At 40.8% G+C, this 22,896-nt stretch overlaps 1 protein-coding gene across 2 annotated transcripts in view; it reads left to right on the forward strand.

The window, feature by feature from the left end:
- Positions 1 to 22,896, forward strand: part of LOC133773643 (protein adenylyltransferase SelO-like) — a 49,890-nt gene that overhangs the window by 18,250 nt on the left and 8,744 nt on the right. Inside the window, exons 9-17 of one of the 2 annotated variants that reach the window (XM_062211151.1) lie at positions 926 to 995; positions 5,434 to 5,506; positions 8,065 to 8,148; positions 8,771 to 8,900; positions 13,153 to 13,197; positions 13,309 to 13,390; positions 13,492 to 13,584; positions 20,059 to 20,138; positions 21,365 to 21,408. In XM_062211151.1, the coding sequence (XP_062067135.1) occupies positions 926 to 995; positions 5,434 to 5,506; positions 8,065 to 8,148; positions 8,771 to 8,900; positions 13,153 to 13,197; positions 13,309 to 13,390; positions 13,492 to 13,584; positions 20,059 to 20,138; positions 21,365 to 21,408 (701 nt within the window). The remainder of the gene's footprint in view (positions 1 to 925; positions 996 to 5,433; positions 5,507 to 8,064; positions 8,149 to 8,770; positions 8,901 to 13,152; positions 13,198 to 13,308; positions 13,391 to 13,491; positions 13,585 to 20,058; positions 20,139 to 21,364; positions 21,409 to 22,896) is intronic. The other variant, XM_062211152.1, reaches the window with a different exon arrangement.

A 22,896-nucleotide genomic window follows, 5' to 3' on the forward strand; every position in this document is an offset into this window, starting at 1 on the left:
CAGCGGCCATTGGAGGGTGAACCAACGGCAAAAAGGAAGACCTTTCTCTCTCTCTCTCTCTCTCTCTCACTATCCACTCTGCCTGTCCACAAAAAAAAGAAAGGAAACATGTTCTGTTGGCCATCCTAAAATGGATATGTTTTACTGCTACTTGAAAATATAATTTTTAGTGATATATATATAATGGCAAATTAAAGAAAATAATTTTATATATAATATTATAAAAACCATTTTAAAAAGTCCCATTATGAATGTAGCCAAAAAATTAAAGTACTTATTAAGTAACCACTTGGGATGTCCATATCTCATATCAAAGTGCCTAAATTTCAGTCCTGGCTACTCTACTTCTGATCTAACTTCCTGCTAATATATACTCTTGGAGGACCACATTGTCTTTATCCATTCATGATGGACACCTTGGTTGATGCCATATATTGGCTGTACTGACTATTGCTCCAATAAACATAGTGGAGCAGGTATCTCTAAGGAATGCTTATACTGTTTTCTATAGTGGCTATACTAATTTATACTCCCATCACCTCTAATCCAGTTCTATTTCTAATTTTTTAAAAATGATTTATTTATTTATTTGAAAGGTAGAATTACAGAGAGAGACAGACAGAGAGAGAGATCTTCCCATACGCTAGTTCACTCCCCAAATGGCTGCGATGGCCAGAGCTCTACCGATCTGAAGCCAGGAGCCTAGAGCTTCTTCCAGGTCTCCCATGTGGGTGCTTTTTTTTTTTATTGGTTTTGAAGAAATATTTCTCCTTGGCTTTTTGGGGGAGGTGAGGAAAATATTATTAAAATCTTTACATTTAAGCCTGATCTCATGAATTAATAAATATCAAGGTTGAGCTTAGGTGCTTGTGTATTCAATATTGTATTCTGATGAACACAAATGCTGTCTCCTTTTTCCCTCTAGGACATTATTGGATTTCATCATTCGGGAATATTTCCCCTCAGTAAATGTCAAAGAACCTAATAGATATGTGGTAAGTTTTTTTTTTAATTAATTAATTTATTTGAAAGTCCGAGTTAGAGAGAGGAGAGGCAGAGAGAGAGCGAGGTCTTCCATCTTCTGGTTCACTCCCCCATTGGCTGCAACGGCTGGAGCTGCGCCGATCTGAAGCCAGGAGCCAGGAGCTTCTTCCGGGTCTCCCACGTGGGTGCAGGGGCCCAAGGACTTGGGCCATCTTCTACTGCTTTCCCAGGCCATAGCAGAGAGCAGGACAGGAAGTGGAGCAGCAGGGTCTCGAACTGGTGCCCATATGGGATGCCGGCGCCTCAGGCCAGGGCGTTAACCCACTGCGCCACAGTGGCGGCCCTGATATGTGGTAAGTTTTTAAAGAGGAAATGCAATATAGGCACAAGTTGCTTAACAGACAGAGAGATGTTCTGAGGATTGCATCACTGGTATTGTTTGCACATTAGAGTGTGTGGACACATACCTGTGCTATAAGGGAATAACCTGTTCCAGGCTGCAATGCTACACAGCATGTTACTGTACTGAATACTTAGGCAATGGTAATACCATGAAAACTATTTGAAAAAGATACAGTAAAACTATGGCATACTAAATAAAAGAGGGCCCCACTGTGCAAGGTCTGCAGGACAGTTGCTCTGAGTGAGTCAGTGTCAAGTCCTAGGACACTGCTGTACACTACCACAGGCTTTATAAGCACTGCAGATTTTTTTTAAAGATTTTATTTATTTATTTGGGAGGTAGAGTTAACAGACAGAGAGAGGGAGAGACACAGAAAGAGGTCTTCCATCTGCCGGTTCACTCCCTAAATGGCAACAATGGCTGGAGCTGAGCCAACCTGAAGCCAGGAGCCAGGAGCTTCTTCTGGGTCTCCCTTGAGGGTACAGGGGCCCAAGCACTTGGGCCACTTTCCACTGTTTCCCAGGCCATAGCAGAGAACTGGATCAGATGAGGAGCAGTTGGGACATGCACCAGTGCCCATATGGAATGCTGGCACCACAGGTGAGGCTTAACCTACTATGCCACAGCACCTGCCTCAACACTGCAGATTTAGGGGACACTAAATTCATTAAAATTTTTCTTTCTTTTTTCTTTTTTTTTTGACAGGCAGAGTGGACAGTGAGAGAGAGAGACAGAGAGAAAGGTCTTCCTTTTGCCGTTGGTTCACCCTCCAATGGCCGCCGCGGCTGGCGCGCTGCGGCCAGCGCACTGCGCTGATCCAAAGGCAGGAGCCAGGTGTTTCTCCTGGTCTCCCATGGGGTGCAGGGCCCAAGCACTTGGGCCATCCTCCACTGCAGTCCCGGGCCACGGCAGAGAGCTGGCCTGGAAGAGGGGCAACCGGGACAGAATCCGGTGCCAGGACCGGGACTAGAACCCGGTGTGCCGCCTATTGAGCCGCAGCACCGGCCTAAAATTTTTCTTTCTTATTTTATTTTATTTATTTTTTTTTTATTTTTGACAGGCAGAGTGGACAGTGAGAGAGAGAGACAGAGAGAAAGGTCTTCCTTTTTGCCGTTGGTTCACCCTCCAATGGCTGCCGCGGTAGGTGCGCTTTGGCCGGCGCACCGCGCTGATCCGATGGCAGGAGCCAGGTGCTCCTCCTGGTCTCCCATGGGGTGCAGGGCCCAAGCACTTGGGCCATCCTCCACTGCACTCCCGGGCCACAGCAGAGAGCTGGCCTGGAAGAGGGGCAACTGGGACAAGATCGGTGCCCTGACCGGGACTAGAACCCGGTGTGCCGGCGCTGCAAGGCTGAGGATTAGCCTATTGAGCCGCGGCACCGGCCTAAATTTTTCTTTCTTTAATAATAAGTTAACCTCAGGTTACTGGAAAACTTTTACTTTATAAACTTTTTAAAATTTATTTTTATTTTACTTTTTAAATTTGAGAGGCAAAATTTGGGCAGACATGCACACACACATGTGTACACACGCACATAGACACACACACAGCTCCCATCCACTGATTCACTCCCCAGGTGCCCACTATGCTGTGACTGGACTAGGCTGAAGCTGGAAAATCTAAGAACTCAATCCAGGTCTCCTTTGTGGATGATAGGGACTTAACTACTTGCTGCCTCCCAGGGTCGACATTAGGGAGAAGCTGGCATCAGGAGTTAGTGCCAGGGATCTAACCGGGGTACTCCTACATGGAATGCAGGCATGTGTGTTGTCCACTATTGGCCAAAACATCATTATGTGGCACATGACTGTACTCTGTCTTCTCTCTGTGGCCTGCCACCATTAGCAATTACTGCTTAGAATTTTAAAAATCAGTTAGGAAAGGAAGTGAAGAGCGCTTTGAACATTTTGTTACAGGAAGATAAGATGAACCACTTCATAAACAAGACATCAACATGACAGTTGCTTCATTTGAAATATACCTACCAAAAGAGAACAGGTGTTCCTAAATCCTAACTGCATACATTATGTTTTGAAAAGCATTTGTAACTCGGTCCCATATATTATTTTTTTGCACATTAGGTTTGTAGATATTGCTATGTTAGCAATGTCAAATAAACATATTAAACATAATATGTAGTATGAAAATGTGATTTCCAGTTTTTGTGAGAATTTTTATTAGTGATTTTATCTCTAAAATATTTTTTGGAGACATATAAAAATTATACATATTTATGTGCTACCGTATGATGTTTTGATAGTGTGTGCATTATGTAAGGTCCAATCAGGGTAAATGTATCTCCTTAAACCTTTAACAATTCTTTATGGTAAAGACAAAGTCTTGCTTTCTAGTTTTGTTTTTCTTTAGAGAACCATACAGTCTACGTTAACCTTACCTATTTTCAGCCTTGTTAGTACCTGTCAATCAACCTTTTTCTACTCTTCCCCCCTTGCCTCCCCAGCCTCTAGTAGCCACTGTTGTATTTATACACATATACATATACATTATTATATTTTACATTGTACATATACACATACATTATGCATCTGCATCTCTTTAGATTCCACATATGGGTGAGATCATGTGGTATTTATCTTTCTGTGCTTGCTTATTTGAGTTAGCACAGTGATCCCCCCAGTTGCATCCGTGTTGTTGCCAATGACAGGATTTTACCCTTACTTATGGCTGAGTAGTAGTCTGTTAGATATATGTACCACATTTTCTTTATCCATTTGTCAGTAGATCGGCACTGGGTTGTTTCCATTTCTTGGCTACTGTGAATAATGCTTCAGTAAACGCAGGAGTGCAGATGTTACTTTGACAGATGGATGTCATTTCCCTTGGATAAATACCTAATGGTGGGATTCCTGGACCATATGGTAGTTCTGTTTTTTAATTTTGAAAAGAACATCCGTAGTGTTTTCTACTTTGTTGGTCTGAGTTTATATTCCCGCCAACAGTGTGCAAGGGTTGCCTTTCTTCAGCACTTGTTATCTTTCATCTTTTTGATAATAGCCATTTTAACTGGAGTGAGGTGATACCTCAGTGTGGTTTTGATTTGCATTCTCCTAATGATCAGATGTTGAACACCATACCTGGTGGCTATTTGAATGTCTTCCTTTGAGAAATGTCTGTTTAAACCTTGCCCATTTTAAAAATTGGGTTATTTATTTATTTATTTATTTACTTATTTATTTGCTATTGAGTTGTTTGAGTCCCTTATAAATTCTGGTTATTAAGCCCTTCTCAAATATACAACTTGAAAATATTTTCTAGGTTGTCTCTTTACTCTGTTGAGCATTGTCTTCGCTGTGCAGAAGTTCCTTAGTTTGATGAATTCCTATGTGCCTATTTTTGCTTTCATTTTCTGTGCTTTTGTGGCCTGATTTAAAAAAGTCTTGCCGATTCGCATGTCCTGAAGCATTTTCCCTAGTATTAGTTTCAAAAGTTCTGGTCTTACATTAACATCTTCAGGCTATTTTGTGTTGGTTTTTGTACATGGTAAGAGAGAGGAGCCTGGTCCATTCTTCTGCACGTGAATACTCTATTTCCCCACCCTGTTCGTTAAGAAGACTGTCCTTTCTTCAATGTGTGTTCTTAGCACTTTTGCCAAAGATCAGTTGCCAGTGATGCATGAGTTTATTCTAGGGTTTGCGGAAACTTTTAATTTGTATAATCCCTTTTCATTCTTTGATAATCTCCAAGAAGGGAATTCCTTTTTTGCTTATTTGTTTCTTTAGTGACATGTTTCAAAGTTAAAATTTTGTAAATCACAGAATTTAATTTCATTATGCTAGATTTTTGCTTTTACGTTTCTGATTAGACATGAGACATTTGATCATAATACTGGATCTGAGCTTTATATTATTTCCGGATGAGTGATTTTTACCTTCTACCATTTTTCCTACAAGTGATCACTCCTGTTCTTTTAGTCATCCCTGACATACCTTTGAATTCCCATGTTCTGCCGGTGCCTTATCAGAGAATCCTAAGAGTATGCCATAAATCATTGGAAAATCTGAGAAGAACTTCTAATTTCATTTTAGGATTTTTTTTCCATCGTGGTATCTGAGACGGCACAACTTATTGCCTTGTGGATGTCTGTTGGTTTTGCTCATGGTAAGTTATCTATTTATATTGCAATTTGTTGAAGTAGAAGACTTTCTTATGTTTTCAAAAAATATTCCTGCTCTTGACCTTCTTTTGTTTTTAATGTATAATTTTTTGCAACAGAGAACATTTTTTTTTAATGTTTGAAGTTGCTTTGGATGGAAAAGTAGTAAAAAAATAGGGTGATGTTACCTGTGAAGCTCTTGAACCTTAGAATTACATGTGAGTACATGGGGGTACCTCAGAAAAGCTTGTGGGGGCTTGGCACGAGGCCCAGCCGTGAAGGTACTGGTGACGATGCCTGCATTCCATGTTGGAGTACCTGGTTTTGACACCCAGCTTTGCTCCTGCTCCACCTTCTTGGTAATGCAGACCTTCAGAGGCTCAGAGATAGCTCAAGTAGCCGGGTTCCCGGCACCCACGGGACAGACCTAGATTGAGTTTCAGGCTCCTGGCTTCAGCTCAGGCCCTATCTGGGCTATTGCCAGCCTGTGAGGAGTGGTCAGTCTATGGGGACTCTATCTCTGTGTCCGTCTCTCTCTCTCTCTCTCTCAAAGTAATTAATTAATTTAATGTTTTTAATTTTTAAAAAAAAATTATTTATTTGAAATACAGATGGGAAGAGAGAGAGAGAGAGAGATCCATCTTCCATCTGCTGGTACGCTCCCCGCTTTTACCCACAACACCAGCCCCAGATGTTTTGAGTTTTTAAAAGTTTATGGAACTTGTGTGTTATTAAAAAAACTGCATGGATTTCAATGATTTTTTGACCACAGAAACCATGTTTTAGTTCTATTTTCCCGTGAACTCTTTGGAGTACCTATGTAAATCCTTTTTAAAAGTCTAGATGGATTGATATGAAATAATTAACAGTGATTACCTTGTGCAGTGAAACTCCCACTCACTCTTGTGCATTTTAAGTTATTTACTATTAAACATGTGGTAATTTTTTAATTTTAAAATTTAAAAATATCTTTAACGAGATTTGAATATAATATATGAGAGTCCTTCAAAAATATCATGGAAAATGGAATTATAAGATTATTTTGGTGCAAAAAATTTGATATCTTTGCATAAAGTTTTTGTGATATGTGTGTCTCACAAACTTTTTATAGAATTCATATAGATGTTTCCCACCCCCCCCCAAAACAAAGATAGCCGTGCCCGTCATACTATCCTATAGCTAATGACTGTCATGCAGATACATATTCATACTTTTATCTTTTCACCATCCTTTCAGATTAATTAATCTTACTCTTCACTAGCCTCAGTCCCATTCCAAATGATATATGTTCTTTATCCAATGCTTGAAATGGAGAATAGATAATGGAGCACATTCCATTCGATAGGGTAGCGGGTTTGTAAAACAAAAGCCTCAAGTTCATTTTAAAGTATAGTTTTAGGGGCGTGCTCGTGTGCGTTGTGGCTCGGCAGGTCAAGTCACCGCTGCAGCACCCAGATCCTATTTGGAAGGATCTGCTTCATGCTTCTGATCCAGCTTTCTGCTGATGGACCTGGGAGGCAGTACATGATGACTCAGGGACTCGGACTTCCAGCACCCACATGGGAGACCTGGATGGAGTTCCTGAGTCTTGGCTTCAACCTCACCCAGCCTGTCTGTAAGCCATCTGGGAAGTGAACCAGCACGAGGAAGATAGTTCTCTTTCTCTGTCTCCCCACTCTCCCTTCCAATAAATAAATCTTATGTATCTCTATTTTTACCATATTTGATATCATCATTTAAATTGATAATTTTTAAAATGACTGATTGATTTATTTGAAAGGCAAAGTTACAGAGAGAAAGAAAGAGAGATAGAGATTTTCCATTGGCTGGTTCACTCCCCAGATGGCCACAACAGCAGGAGCTGGGCTAGCTTGAAGCCAGGAGACTGGAACTTCATCCAGATCTCTCATGTGGGTGCAGGGGCCCAAGGACTTGGGTCACCTTTTGTTGCTCTACTAGATGCCTTAGCAGAGAGCTGAATTGGAAGTGGAACAGCCAGGACTTAAATTGGCACCCATATGGGATGCTGTCATTGAAGATGGTGGCTTCCTCCGTGCTACAACACCAGCCCCTTAAATTTATAATTTTTTTTTTTTTTTTTGACAGGCAGAGTGGACAGTGAGAGAGAGAGACAGAGAGGAAGGTCTTCCTTTTTGCCGTTGGTTCACCCTCCAATGGCCGCTGCGGCCGGCGTACCACGCCGATCCGGAGCCAGGAGCCAGGTGCTTCTCCTGGTCTCCCATGCAGGTGCAGGGCCCAAGGACTTGGGCCATCCTCCACTGCCTTCCCGGGCCACAGCAGAGAGCTGACCTGGAAGAGGGGCAACCGGGATAGAATCCGGCGCCCTGAGCGGGACTAGAACCCGGTGTGCTGGCGCCGCAAGGCGGAGGATTAGCCTGTTAAACCACGGCGCCGGCCAAATTTATAATTTATAATCTAATTTTCTTTCATCTCTAAAACAAATGGCTTTTCCATGACCTTTCCATTCTGGATAATTTTATAGAGTTTAAAGAAAAATTATTTTGAAAGTATCGTGTTTTTAGAAAGTTCTTTGTTTTTTCAGGTGTTTGTAATACTGATAACTTTAGCTTATTATCCATCACAATTGATTATGGTCCATTTGGTTTTATGGAGGCCTATAACCCAGGTATGTTGTGGATGTGTCTGTGTGTGTATGTGTATACATTTTCACCAAAAAATCCTTGCAAGTTTATTTTGAATACGCTGTCGTGGAGAACACATTAATAGGGTGGAAAAGAACTGGTTTCATTCACAAAGTGGCCATTTTTAAGTGGCTGTTAGACCTTCCAGGTACCATGAGCCATATAACCATGACTCCTTCTTGGTCTGTGCCCTCAAAGAATTGCATATCGGAAAAGAAAGATGGGATGTGGGCCTGAGCTCTGGTGTCCGATCCTCCATGGCTTTTGCAAAAGTGACTTGACCTGTCTTTATAAATACATAAAATAGAAATAACAATAAAACAATACTTACCACTGGAGGGACTGGAGGAAGCTTTTTGGAGGACATTTAATGGACTTGGATTTGATGTGTGATAAAGTGGAAATTCTTGTAGAAATGCTCATACTTAAAAAGCTTTGAGTGTATATGGGGAGGTATTGGGTGTTTTTATACCTTTGAGTTAGATATTTTATGTTGGGAAGATTTTTAGCCAATGAGTATAAATTCAGTAAGTGTAAGTAAAAACTTAAAGAAGCTATTCATTATAATTATCCCCACCGTAAATCTATGGTGTTTGTCTTAAACAGATTTTGTACCAAACACATCTGATGATGAAAGAAGATATAAAATAGGAAATCAGGCCAATATTGGGATGTTTAATTTAAACAAGTTGTTACAAGCATTAAACCCATTACTGGATCCTAAGCAAAAGCAGCTGTGAGTAAATCCTAAATTACTAATTAAATCTATGTGGAAATGTATTTCTATAACAATCATGTTTTGAAAAGCCAGAAAGCTACATTTAAAAAATATTTAAAAATGAAAGCATTTCAAGGTCTATATTTATCTCTAGTACAATTTTTTTTTTTCCTGTAAGTTAAGGGTAATTTTTCCTTATTTATTGCTTTTGAGATGTTGTGAAATCTTGTTTCCTATTTGATCCAAAGGTTATTTTCTAAGTGGTTGGAATTATTATTTTGTTCATATATTTTTAAAGATTTATTTATTTATTTATTTGAAAGGCAGAGTTACGGAGAGGCAGAAGCAGAGGATTGAATGTGTCAATTTTAATGTACTAATTACATTATTCAAGTCCTTTGTGACTATTTTTTATTTATTGGATAACTTTGATTTGTAAGAGATGCATATCAAAAGCTTCTATTTTTACTGTAATTTATCAAGTTATTTTGCTCTAATTGTTTGAAATTTATGTACTTTGCTATTATATTATTGATCCATACAGGTATTTTTTTTAACTTACATTCTCTTTTTTTTTTTTTTAAAGATTTTTATTTATTTATTTGACAGGTAGAGTTACAGGTAGAATTACAGACAGAGAGAGAGAGAGAGAAAGGTCTTCCTTCCGTTGGTTCACCCCCCAAATGGCTGCTACGGCCAGTGCGCTGCGCCCATCTGAAGCCAGGAGCCAGGTGCGTCCTCCTGGTTTCCCATGCGGGTGCAGGGCCCAAGCACCTGGGCCATCCTCCACTGCCTTCCCGGGCCACAGCAGAGAGCTGGCCTGGAAGAGGAGCAACCGGGACAGAATCCGGCGCCCCAACCGGGACTAGAACCTGGGGTGCTGGCGACACAGGAGGAAGATTAGCCTAGTGAGCCCTGGCGCTGGCCACGAAAGTACCTTTTATCCTAACAATGGGTGCCTTTATTCTGATTAGTCTTTTTAACCCTCAGTTTCATTTTATCTAACATTAATATTACTGTTCATGCTTTCTTTTTGTTAGGTTTTCCTTGATTCTCGCTTTATGTTCTCCTTTTCTCAACATGCATTTCTTGTAAAAAGAAACAAACTATATAGCAAACTTTTAATTCAGTGTGATGGTTTTTACCTTAGTAGATGTGTCTAGCCTGTTCTCATTTATTAGAGCAATTGACTCATTCTATTTCTTCTGTCTTACATTGTGTTTCATCCTTATTGATTTTTGTGCCCTCTTTCTGTATCTTTTTCTGATTTGAGCTATTGATTGCTTTTTTCTGCTTTGTTAGTTTGGAAAGTCTACTGAGAAACATTTTCTTGATTCACCGTTAGTTATCTATTCTTTCCCACCACCTTCTCTACTGTTATGTGAAGTTTTCAGATATTTTACAATATTATATAAAAGCAAGTTTTCCAAGTATTTCCCAATATATTTTTAAAGATCTTTGAATACTAGGATTCTGTTTGCCTGTTGCTTTCTCCTCTCTCACAATGAGATGCTACCTTTAGAATGCTTGTGTTTTACCTCTGGTTATCCAATGGCTAGAGTCTGCTAAGACAGTGTAGTACTCTGAACCTCAGGCTGTTAGATTCTCCCTTGAAGTTGATTTCTTCCGTCTTAAGAGTTTTTGCCTTCAGCATTCCCCCATTCTTCCAGTCATTTCACTGCCTATGTCCTTTTTGTTTTTTCCTCATGATTCCATATTGAAGTCTGTGCCTTAGTTACTTTTTCTTAAGTATTTCACTTATATGGGGTTTATAGGTGGTACTGTTTCTGAATGTGAACCACCCATGTTTTAGTTTTGTTGTGACTAATGATTGACACTAGGGTGTTAGAGTGTGGACTCAGTTGGGTGTAACATGTATTATCATGCCTACTTATCCGAAGACCTGAGCCATATTTTCCAGACTGGCCTTTTCAGTCAATTGAAATTTCAGTCTGCACCTGTCTATGGTGTGGTCTCATTTTGAACTTAGGCTGAACTGAAAAGGGAACATGATTGCTGTTTTTAAACAACAGAGTAAATAATAGGTATACAAATTATAATGTTGATAATTATGCAAATAACTAAACAAAACACTGACATTGTATAGCATATTAGGAGATAAGTACTGTTGGGACAAATAAAAGGGAGGATGGGAATACAGAGAGGGCAGGGCTTGGAGTTTTAAAAGAATGGTCAGTGGGCCCATGCTGTGGCATAGTGGGCTAAGCCTCCACCTGTAGCACGGAATCCCATATGGGTGCCAGTTCTAGTCCTGGCTGCTCCTCTTCCAATCCAGCTCTCTGCTATGGGGCCTGGGAAAGCAGTGGAAGATGGCTCAAGTGCCTGGGCCCCTGCACCCACGTGGGAGACCCGGAAGAACTGGGGAGTGAACCAGCGGTTGGAAGACTTCTCTCTAACTCTACCTCTCAAATAAAATAAATAAAAGTCTTAAAAAAATAAAAATAAAAGGAATGGTCAGCAAAGGCCTCACTTGAGCAAAGGCTTGAAGGGATTGTGGGAACAACATACACAGGTATTTGAGGAAAGAGCACTATGGGTAATGGAGTAGCCTATGCAAAGGCCCTGTGGTGAGAGTTTGTGTGGTGTGCTTTAAGGTGCAGCAGGAAGGCCAGTGTGCCTGCAGCATAACAACCAAGAGGAAGTTAGAGATGAGGTCAGAAAGATAGAGTGGAACTCAGACTGTGTTCAGCTTTTATAGAACTTAAAGTACATTTAAGGATCTTAAGACATAGATATTTAAAGATGAGTACAAAGTTGAGAGTTCTGATTTTTATATATTTTAAATGTTTCATTATTTTATCATACTTTCAGATAAATAAAATGTTATCCTCGGGGCCAGCACTGTGGCATAGCCACATAGCCACTGCCTCCAGTGCCAGCATCCCATGTGGGAACTGGTTTAAGTCCAGTCTATTCCTCTTCCTATCGCGCTCTCTGCTATGGCGTGGGAAAGCAGTAGAAGATGGCCCAAGTGTTTGGGCCCCTGCATCTGCATGGGAGACCTGGAAGAAGCTCCTGGCTCTGGCTTCAGATTGGCTCAGCTCTGGCTGTTGTAGCCATTTGGGGAGTGAACTATTGGAAAAAAGACCTCTCTCTCTGCCTCTGCCTCTCTGTAACTTTGCCTTTTGTTTAAAAAGCAAAACAAACACAAGCTTCTTTTTTAAAAATGTTATCCTAATGGATGAAGTCTGCGGTTATAGACCTTATAAGATAATTTAAAAAATATACCAAGAAACTCATTTATATAACTCTCTTGATCTTAAAGAGGTGCACCAGCATTTATCCTATAAAGTAATTATTTACAGTGATGTTTTAGTAGTGACATGATTTGACATGTATTGTATTTGAATTGTTGTAACTTTATTTATTTTCATACTACTTAATTTGAAAGGAAGAGAGAGAGAGAATCTTTTATGTACTGGTTCACTCCCCAAGTGCCCACAGCAGCCAGGGCTGGAACAGGTCAGAGCCAGGAGCCCAGAGCTCAATCCAGGTCTCTTGCATGGGTGGCAGGGACTCAAGTACTTGAGCCATCATTTGCTGCTTAGCTTATCAGCAAGAAGTGCTCATTAGCAGGAAGCTGGAATCCAAAGCAGAGCTGGAACTCTGATATGGGATGAGGGCATCCCAAATGGTACCTTAACCTCTGTGCCAAATGTCTGCCTTCTTGTATCTAAATTTTTGAGGCAACAAATTTATATTGACAGGTTTCTCTATAACATGCTGCATAATTGAACCACTAAATCAGAATAACTAGCATGTAATATCCATGTTACTTAAGATAAGAAGGTTCACTTTGTTCTTATATAAGATGCAATTTGAAAATGTTAATTTTTTTTTTTTACAAATCTGTCCATCTATTTTAAAGGCAGAGTTACAGAGAGAGAGGGAGAAAGATATATATATATATATATATATATATATATATATATATATATATATCAATCTTCCATCTGCTAGTTCACTCCCCAAATGGCAGCAATGACCAGGGCTGGGCTATGCTGAAGCCGGGTGCTTTGTCCCCGTTTCCCACATGAGTAACAGGGGCCCAACCACTTGGGGTTTCCTCCACTGCTTTCCCAGGCCATGACAAAGAGCTCCATCGGAAGTGGAACAGCTGGGACAGGAACTGATGCCTATATGGGATGCTGGCATTGCAGGTGGTGGCTTAATTCACTATGCCACAACACAGGCCCAAGAATGTTAATTTTTAATCAAAGTTTAACTGTACTTTTTTTTCTTTCCATAGTGCTGTTCAGATTCTTGGGACATACCCTGCTGTTTATTATACAAGGTTTGTCACTTTTTAAATACAACTATTAAAACATCCTAGTTGGTTTGAGAACAGTTTTCAAAATAGTGAGAATTTTAATTAAAAAAATTGAATTTACGTTTCTCCTTTTAGATTTAGAAACTTATTCAAAGCCAAATTGGGACTACTTGGAGAAAGGCAGGGTGATGACGATTTAATTGCATTTCTCTTACATGTGAGATGATCATTTTATCTTTTTCCCCTCATTAACATTTGAATTACTATTGGGCCTACTTCTGGAAAACTGCGATTGATAAATATAATTACTTTCATTAGCTCATGGAAGAGACACAGGCGGATTTTACAATGACGTTTCGGGAGCTCAGTGAGATTACACAAAGGCAGCTACTGGAGCTCAGTATTCCCCAGGTATTCATTTGTGGATTTGACTTTTTTCATTTCACTTTTTTATATTGGCATATAATTCACATACTATAAAATTCCATTCATTTTAAGTGTACAGCTCAATAATTTTTCATAGTTGATGGATTTGTATGATTATCACAATTCAGTTTTAGAATAGTTCTACAAAGGTCCCTTGTGTGCATTGGTAGCCTGTTTCTGAATGCAAGCAACTGCTTATCTACTTTCTGTCCTGAAAGTTTTTCACTTCCTATGTATTGCCTAAAAATGGAATCATACAATCAATATATGGCCTTTTTTTAAAAAAAAGATTTATTTTATTTATTTGAAAGACAGAGTTACAGAGAGAGGTAGAGACAGAGAGAAAGAGGTCTTCCATCTGCTGGTTCACTCCCCAAATGACCGCAATGCCAGAGCTGAGCTGATCTGAAGCCAGGAGCCAGGAGCCTCTTCTGGGTCTCCCATATGGGTGCAGGGGCCCAAGGACTTGGGCCATCTTCTACTGCTTTCCCAGGCCATAGCAGAGAGCTGGATTGGAAGTGGAGCAGCTGGACTCGAACCGGTGCCCATATGGGATGCTGGCACTGCAGGCCACTGGGCGGCTTTAACCTGCTGCGCCACAGCACTGGCCCCCACAATACATGGCCTTTTACAATTAACTTTTCCGCTTAGTGTGTTTTTGAGGTTCATGCATGTTGTTGTCAACATCAGGACCCCCTTCCTCTCTATCACTGACTGCTAGCATCCCTGTATGGATGTACCACACTCTGCTGAACCATTTCCTGGTTGACGTTTAGATTGTTAGATGTTTTGACTGCTGGGAACAAATGTCACTTTACATTACAGTTAAAGGTTTTGTGGGTTAACGCCCTGGCCTGAAGCACCAGCATCCCATATGGGTGCTGGTTTGAGTCCCAGCTGCTCCACTTCCGATCCAGCTCTCTGCTATGGCCTGGAAAAGCAGTAGAAGATGGCCCAAGTCCTTGGGCCCCTGCACCCACATGGGAGACCCGGAAGAAGCTCCTGGCTCCTGGCTTCGGATTGGTGCAGCTTCGGATTTGTGCAGCTCCAGCTGTTTGGCCATCTGGGGAGTGAACCAGCAGATGGAAGACCTCTCTCTCTGTCTCACCTCTCTCTGTAACTCTGTCTTTCAAATAAATAAAAATAAATATTTTTTAAAAAGTTAAAGCTTTTGTGTGAACATAGGTCTTCATTTCACCAGGGCAGATATTAGGGGTGGGATTGCCAAATCGTTTAGTGAGTTATGTTTAACTTTTTAAGAAACTACCTAACCTGGGTGGGCATTGTAGCCCTGGGTGAAGCCACCTCATCCCCTATTGGAGTGCCTGGGATCAAGTTCTGCCACTGCTTCCAATCCAGCTTCCTACTCACACATACCTTAGTGGTGGTGGTGGTGGGGAGAGGCAACCGATGATGTCTCAAGTATGTGAGTCCCTGCCATCCACTGTTGCTACTCGGAGAGAGAACCAGTGGATGGAAAAGTCTCTCTTTGTCTCTCTCCATCTGTCTCTGTCTCTCTGCCTTTCAAATAAATAAAAACAAATAAATAAACTTTAAGGAAAAGAAATGGCTCAACTGTTTCTAAAGTGGCTGCACTTACTTCAGTTTTAAGAATTTGTGTTACTGTTCTATTTCAGTGCTAATACATTGTGTTTATGGAATGATGTGAGTATTGCCAGAAGACTCTTACTTGTAGTTTTCAAAACAGATCTATAAGGCCCAGTTCTTTCAGATTTCAATCATTGCTTTTACTATTTTTGAGGTTAAACTCCAATTTTTAAAAAAAAAATATTTATTTATTTATTTATTTGAAAGGCAGAGTTACAGAGAGAGAGAAGGAAACACACAGAGGAGGTCTTCCATCCTCTAGTTCACTTCCCAAATGGCCACAATGACTGGGCCTGGGCCAAGTGGAAGCCAGGAGCCAGGAGCTTCTTCTGGGTCTCCCACATGGGTGCAGGAGCCCAAGGATTTAGGCCATCCTCTGCTTTTCCCAGGTGAATTAGCAGGGAGATGGATCAGAAGTGGAGCAGCTGGGACATGAACTGGCACTCACATGGGATGTGAGTGCTATAGGCCATGGATTAACCTGCTGAGTCATAGTGCCAGCCCTGATGTTGTATATATTTTTTTAAAGATTTATTTATTTTTAAAAAAGATTTATTTATTTATTTGAAAATCAGAGTTACACAGAGAGAGGAGAGGCAGAGAGAGAAAGAGAGAGAGGGGTCTTCCATCTGCTGGTTCACTCCCCAATTGGCTGCGATGGCTGGAGCTGTGCCTATCCAGAGCCTGGAACCTCCTCTGGGTCTCCCACGTGGGTGCAGGGGCCCAAGGACTTGGGCCATCTTCTACTGCTATCCCAGGCCATAGCATAGAGCTGGATTGGAAGAGGAGCAGCCAGGACCAGAACTGGCACCCATATGGGATGCTGGCGCTTCAGGCTAGGGTGTTAACCCGCTGTGCCACAGCACCGGCCCCTAAAGATTTATTTATTTTACTTGAAAGTCAGAGTTACACAGAGAGAGGAGAGGCAGAGAGAGAGGTCTTCCATCCAATGGTTCACTCCCCAATTGGCCACAACGGCCGGAGCTGCACAGATCAGGAGCCAGGAGCCAGGAGCTTCTTCTGGGTATCCCATGCGGGTACAGGGGCCCAAGGACTTGGGCCATCTTGTACTGCTTTCCCAGGCTACAGCAGAGAGCTTGACAGGAAGTGGAGCAGCCGACGCCCATATGGGCTGCTGGTGCTTCAGGTTAGGGCATTAACCCGCTGTGCCACAGCACCAGCCCCAATGTTGTGTATTTTTATCAGCAATATGTAGTTGTTTAGTGTCCATGGCAAATTAATTCCAGGAGCCCTCACAGATACTGAAATCTGCAGATGATCATGTCCCTTGTATAAAATGGTGGAATATTTGCATTTAACTTACATAATCCTCCTATATTCTTTAAATGACCTCTGATTATTTATAATACCTCATACAATGTAAATACTAAGCGAATAGTTTTATACTACATTGCGTAGTAAATAATGGTAAGGCTAAAACATCAGTATAGTTCAGATGTACAGCTTAGTACAGATGCAACTTTTTTTGCTAGTATTTTCCATACTAAATTGCTTGAATCCTGAAATGTAGAACTCATGAATATGGAAAGCTCACAATGTTTCTTTCCAAGGGGAAAATTTATTATTGAAGGTTAAGAAGGTAAAAGCAAATACTGGAGAAGAAAATATTGTGACATTTTTGAAGATTTATTTCCCTGACATTCTTGACCCGTTTATTGATGTGGTCCCAGGCTTAGTTAGTCATGGAATTTTCCAGACCTTAAAGATCAATTCATTTTATAGCATGGAGGCTGAGGGCAAGAGAGGTTAAGTGACTTGCTGAATTCAGACCCAGAACCCAAATTGCCCACTGTCCAGTGCCCTTTCCAAATCTGCCAATTTTTTCCATTATTAATTCTGTCTTACTCCTTTGATATTTAAAGCCCCATGACTTTATTACAAACCGATGCTTATTTTCACATGTAGTAAAGCTGTTGTAAGAAAAGATGGATTTTTCACAATGATTTCAAGAGGAATAGATTGGAGTCATTGTAGAGAGCAGACTTTGGGGGTAAACGACTTCAGGTTTGGGGTTCCCCCTTTTGAGAGACTTGCAAGCTTGCATGGCTACTCAATTTCTCTGACCCTCACTTTGTTCACCCAGGTTAATAATAGTTATCTGTATTTCATATGCACTCAATAGTTAGTCCCTCTCAATAGTGTTAAAGGTGAAATGGCTATGGGGAAAGATGACCTTGGTTCTTTGTCTCACCTGGAAGAAGAATTTCCGCCTTCCTCTTGGGTTTCGCCTCTCTTGGAGCCCCTCTCCTGGCCACTTTGTCAGGTAGCCTCTGACTTAAATAAATCTTGATTTTCTCTCTGCCTTGTCCATGTGGAAATTCTTATTCCATGTAAGACAAAGAACCAAGTAATATTTCCCACCACCATTTCACCCATAGCAGTAACAGGTGCGTGGCTAGAATGTGAAAGGGAAAGGAAGGTGTATCCATTATAGTTAGAGTGTCAGCCTCTTGTCACTTACTTTACAACTACATTTTTAGTCATTTCTGTAGTTAATTTCTTTGTCTTTTGGTTATTAATTCTTTTCATTAGATAGAGCTAAATGCTTATTCCCTTTTGCTTCCTTAACCTTTTATGTATTTATTTTTGTGACACTTCTAAATGGCATTGGGTCATTTGTTTACACACTTTCCTTTTTTTTAAGTTTTATTTTATTTATTTGAAAGACAGAGTTGCAGAGAGAGAGAGAGAGAGAGAGAGAGAGAGAAAGAGAGGTCTTCCATCCATTGATTCACTTCCCAAATGGCTGCAATGGCCAGAGCTGAGCTGATCCAAAGCCAGGAGCCAGGAGTTTCTTCTGGATCTCCCATGTGGGTGCAGGGGCCCAAGCACTTGGGCCATTTTCTACTGCTTTCCCAGGCTCATTAGCAAGGAGAGCTGGCTCTGAAGTAGAGCAGCCAGGACATGAACAAGTGCCCATAGGGGATGCCATTGCCAGCCAGGGCTTGAACCCACTGTGCCAGAATGCCAGCCCCTATCCACTTCCTTTTTAATTTTTTAAAATTCCACCCCCCCCCAAGAAACCTTTTATTTAATTATTACAGACTTCATGAATTTCATTAGTACAACTTTAGGAATATAGTAATCTTCCCACCATACCCAACCTCCTACCCACTCTCCCACCCCTCCTCCTCCTTCCTTTCCCATTCCCATTCCCATTCTCCTCTAAGATCCATTTTTGATTAACTTTATACACAGAAGAAGACCAACTCTATACTAAGCATGGTAAAAAAAAAAAACAGAAAAACAGAAAACAAAACAAAACTGTTCCTCAATAGTCGAGACAAGGGCTGTTCAAAGTCATTACATCTTGAAGTTATATTCACTTCACTTTTTTTTTTTTTTTTAGAAACTTAATTAACTTTTATGAAGCACCCAAGAATGGTACATCTTTGGGAGGGCTTAGACATAGTTATAATTCAACTCTTTGAGGAAAGAAGTCCTGCATGGGAAGTTAGTGCAGAGTGACTCATTGATTTAACAATTAACACTCTTATGTATGATCATCCGAGGCTTTTGACATGAGCTTCATTGGCTATGGAAGCCTTTTGAATCCACAAACTCCATTAGTATATAGACAAGGCCATAAGCAAAATGGAAGTTCTCTCCTCCCTTCAGAGAAAAGTACATCCTTCTTTGATGACCACTTCTTTCCACTGGGGTCTCACCCACCAAGATCCTTCATGTAGGACATTTTTTGCCTCAGTGTCTTGGCTTTCCATGCCTGAAATGTTCTCATGGACTTTTTCAGCCAGACCAGAATGCTTTAAGGGCTGATTCTGAGGTCAGAGTGCTATTTAAAGCAATTGTCATTCTATGAGTCTGCTGTGTGGACTGCTTCCCATGTTAGAGCATTCACTCCTTTTTAATTCCATTGTTATTACCAGACCTTTAATCCTATCCATATGATCCCTTTAACACTTAAGATGGTATTTTTACCACCCAGCTTAATGATATTTGGGGTCCAATGGCAAGTTTTTAAACTGTACCCTTAGAAATAAGTCCATAGGAATGTATGTAGAACTATACAGCTTTACAAACTTAATACACTTCATAATTACAACTTTAGGAACATGATGATTTTTCTACCATGACCACCTTCCCACCCATACTCCCAACTCCTCTTCCTCCTCCCTCTCTTATTCCCACTCTTATTTTTTACTGAGATCTATTTTCAATTGACTTTATACACGTATGTTTAACTCTGTGTTAATTAAAGAGTTCAACAAATAATATATATAAAAGAAAACTCTTATTCAACAGTCAAGACAAGAGCTGTTCAAGTCATTGCTTCTCAAAGTGTCAATTTCACTTCTACAGATTGCCTTTTAGGTGCTCTGTTAGTTATCATAGGTCAAGGAGAACATGTGATATTTGTCCCTTTGGGACTGGATTATTTCAGTAAACATCATGTTTAACTTCCTTATTCAACCATGTTTCAACCAGCACATTGTCAGTATTTCACAAATATTTATTAAATGAATTAATAGATAACTAAAATGCATTACAAATCAATGTTTTAAAAGTAAATTAAATATAAGGGAGTTCCCTCTATAAGGGAGGGCTTTTGACAATATGAGTATTCATCATGCAGTCTTTGTAAGAACTTTGTATATTATTATTTCCCTTCAGTCGTGCCATTACATGGATTTCTGTGAATGAGAATTTTGGAGTTGAATGGTATATAAAGAAAAAGGAAATATTCCTTTTTGTGCTACTTCTACTTCAAATAGAATCTTAGAGGACATAAGCAATTTAAATGGACATAAAGTTAAAATACACTGAACAAATATTAGCATAATAAGCAGCAATCACTGTGTTTTCATGTAGCAATTTTGGGCCCTGAAGACTGTCTCACAGCACAGACTCTTTCCTGTGTGGGTATCCCAGTACCTTTTGAGACTGAAGAGGTAACGTCATCTAATCACCTTCAACTAGGCGTGTGATGTATTGTTTTTGTTTTTAATCACTTTTCTCCCTTCCTTTTTCTTTTTTGTTCTTTTCTTTTTTTTTCTTTACTTTTCTTTATCCCTCCCTCCTCCCCTCCCTCCCTTCTTCTCTTCTTTCCTTCCTTTCTACCTTCCTTCCTTCCTTCCTTCTTTCTTTTTTCTTGTTGGCATTTTCTTTTATCTCCTGGGCACTTTGCCCTGGTTGCAGCATCTGGGGTAACAGCTCACCTGTACAGAGAGCACTCACCTGGCTCTTGAGCTCTTGGAACTGTGGAGGAGGGCCCTTGGGCTTGCATCCAGAGTCCATTTAGGGTCACATCTTTTTTTTTTTTTTTTTTTTTTTTGACAGGCAGAGTGGACAGTGAGAGAGAGAGACAGAGAGAAAGGTCTTCCTTTTGCCGTTGGTTCACCCTCCAATGGCCGCTGCGGTAGCGCGCTGCGGCCGGCGCACCGCGCTGTTCCGATGGCAGGAGCCAGGTGCTTCTCCTGGTCTCCCATGGGGTGCAGGACCCAAACACTTGGGCCATCCTCCACTGCACTCCCTAGCCACAGCAGAGAGCTGGCCTGGAAGAGGGGCAACCGGGACAGGATCGGTGCCCCGACCGGGACTAGAACCTGGTGTGCCGGCGCCGCAAGGCGGAGGATTAGCCTGTTGAGCCACGGCGCCGGCCAGGGTCACATCTTATACAGTTGTAAGATGTGGCTTTGCTTTATGACTCACAATGAATCAGAAGCAATCAGCATTTAGGAGGCAAGAAGCTGAAGATCATGGCTCACAAAAGGAGAAGGAAAAGGTGGGAGAACCACAGGATTCCCAGGAGAAAATAGCCCACCCTGTTGAATGGCTGCCAAGGACTATGGGACTCTGGGCCATCCAGAAATGTTAAATAATGTTCAAAAAACCAGATGTAGCAGGGAAAGCTATCAGACAGTTAAGTTTTTTGCAGACAAAAAAAGATTTTTTATTGGTAAAGGAAGAAAGGTGTTAGTATTGCCTTAAATAACTCAAATTCCACAGTATAATTTTCTAAATTGTTTAATCAAACTATTTTCTACCTTCCTTTCAAATACTGATTCCTGGTGATTTTTGAATGTTTTTTCTTGGTGTTTGTCTTGTGAAATAATTTACCCCATTTGCAAAACATGTAATTTGATGAATTTTGTCTTTTGTTTTTAATCATCTTTAGTAACATGAATGACACAGATTCTGAAAGAATAAGAAGAATGACAAGTGAGTAATCATTTTGCTTTATTCATCTTTAAGGATTATCACATGAAAGTGATGATTTTTGGTTTTTGAAAATCAAAACCAATTATGGAGACTGAGTTTTTGTTTGTATTGAACTAGAATAAGTCTAAGTGTGTATTTTTTAATTGAAATCAAATATCATATATGGAATTTACTAATTTTCACAGATACCTCTTTTTTAAAAAAGATGCTCAGTTTCTGAGACTGTTTCTTTCTCTTTCTGTTTTTTTAAGATTTATTTATCTGGGCTGGTGCCGTGGCTCACTAGGCTAATCCTCTGCCTGTGGTGCCAGCACCCTGGGTTCTAGTCCCTGTTGGGGCACTGGATTCTGTCCCAGTTGCTCCTCTTCCAGTCCAGCTCTCTGCTGTGGCCTGGGAAGGCAGTAGAGGATGACCCAGGTCCTTGGCCCTGCACCCTCATGGGAGACCAGGAGGAAGCACCTGGCTCCTAGCTTCGGATCGGTGTAACACGCTATAGCCATAGCGGCCACTTGTGGGGTGAACCAACAGAAAAAGGAAGACCTTTCTCTCTGTCTCTCTCTCTCACTGTCTAACTCTGCCTGTCAAAAAAAAAAAAAAAAAGATTTATTTATCTACTTGAAAGTCAGAGTTACACAGAGAGAGGAAGAGATAGAGAGAAACAGATCTTCCATCTATTGGTTCACTCCCCAAATGACCGCAGTGGCTAGGGCTGGGTCAGCCTGAAGCCAAGAGTCAGGAGCTTCTTCCTGGTCTCCCATGTGGGTTCAGGGGACCAAGAACTTGGGCCATCTTCTGCTGCTTTCCCAGGCACATTAGCAGGGAGCTAGATCAGAAGTGGAGCTGCTGGGTCTCGAACTTGTGTCCATATAGGATGCTAGCATTGCAAGCAACAGCTTTACTTGCTATGCCACAATGCTGGCTCCAGCAGATACCTTTGAACTTAGTGATATGATAGCTCTGTATTCGTTCAATAAGTGTGCACACTAGTGTTGAAATAATAATGTCTTGAAAGATAGTGGTGAGATGAGGAAAGTGGTGTAGGATACAGTGGAAAGAACTTGAGTTTTGGAACCTGGCAGGTGAATGTCATCTCTACCACTTTGTGGCTGTACGTCCAAGATATTTTACCCTTCATTTCTTAGGGCCCTCAGATGGATTGAAATGGGAATATTTTGCTGTGATGCTGTAATAAGTGATAATGTGTACAAATAGTATTTTGTTATAGTGCCTGGGCCGTAATGCATACCCAATAAATGATAGTTATAAAAATGAGACACTTTGTGTATTGATTTTCAGTTTACCTTGTGACATCCTACTTAGTTTGGAGCAAAAAACTGTGGAAGTTAGTTCTTTTTGCAATGCATGTTCTCGCAAGGTCAAAGAAGTTAAAAGGGGGCTGGCATGGTGGTATAGTAGGTTAAGCCACTTCCTGTGGCACCAGCATTCCATATGGGTGCCCTTTCGAGTCCTGGCTGCTCCTCTTCTGAT

This window comes from Lepus europaeus, chromosome 14 (assembly GCF_033115175.1).
Source record: "Lepus europaeus isolate LE1 chromosome 14, mLepTim1.pri, whole genome shotgun sequence".
NCBI classification, from domain to species: domain Eukaryota; kingdom Metazoa; phylum Chordata; class Mammalia; order Lagomorpha; family Leporidae; genus Lepus; species Lepus europaeus.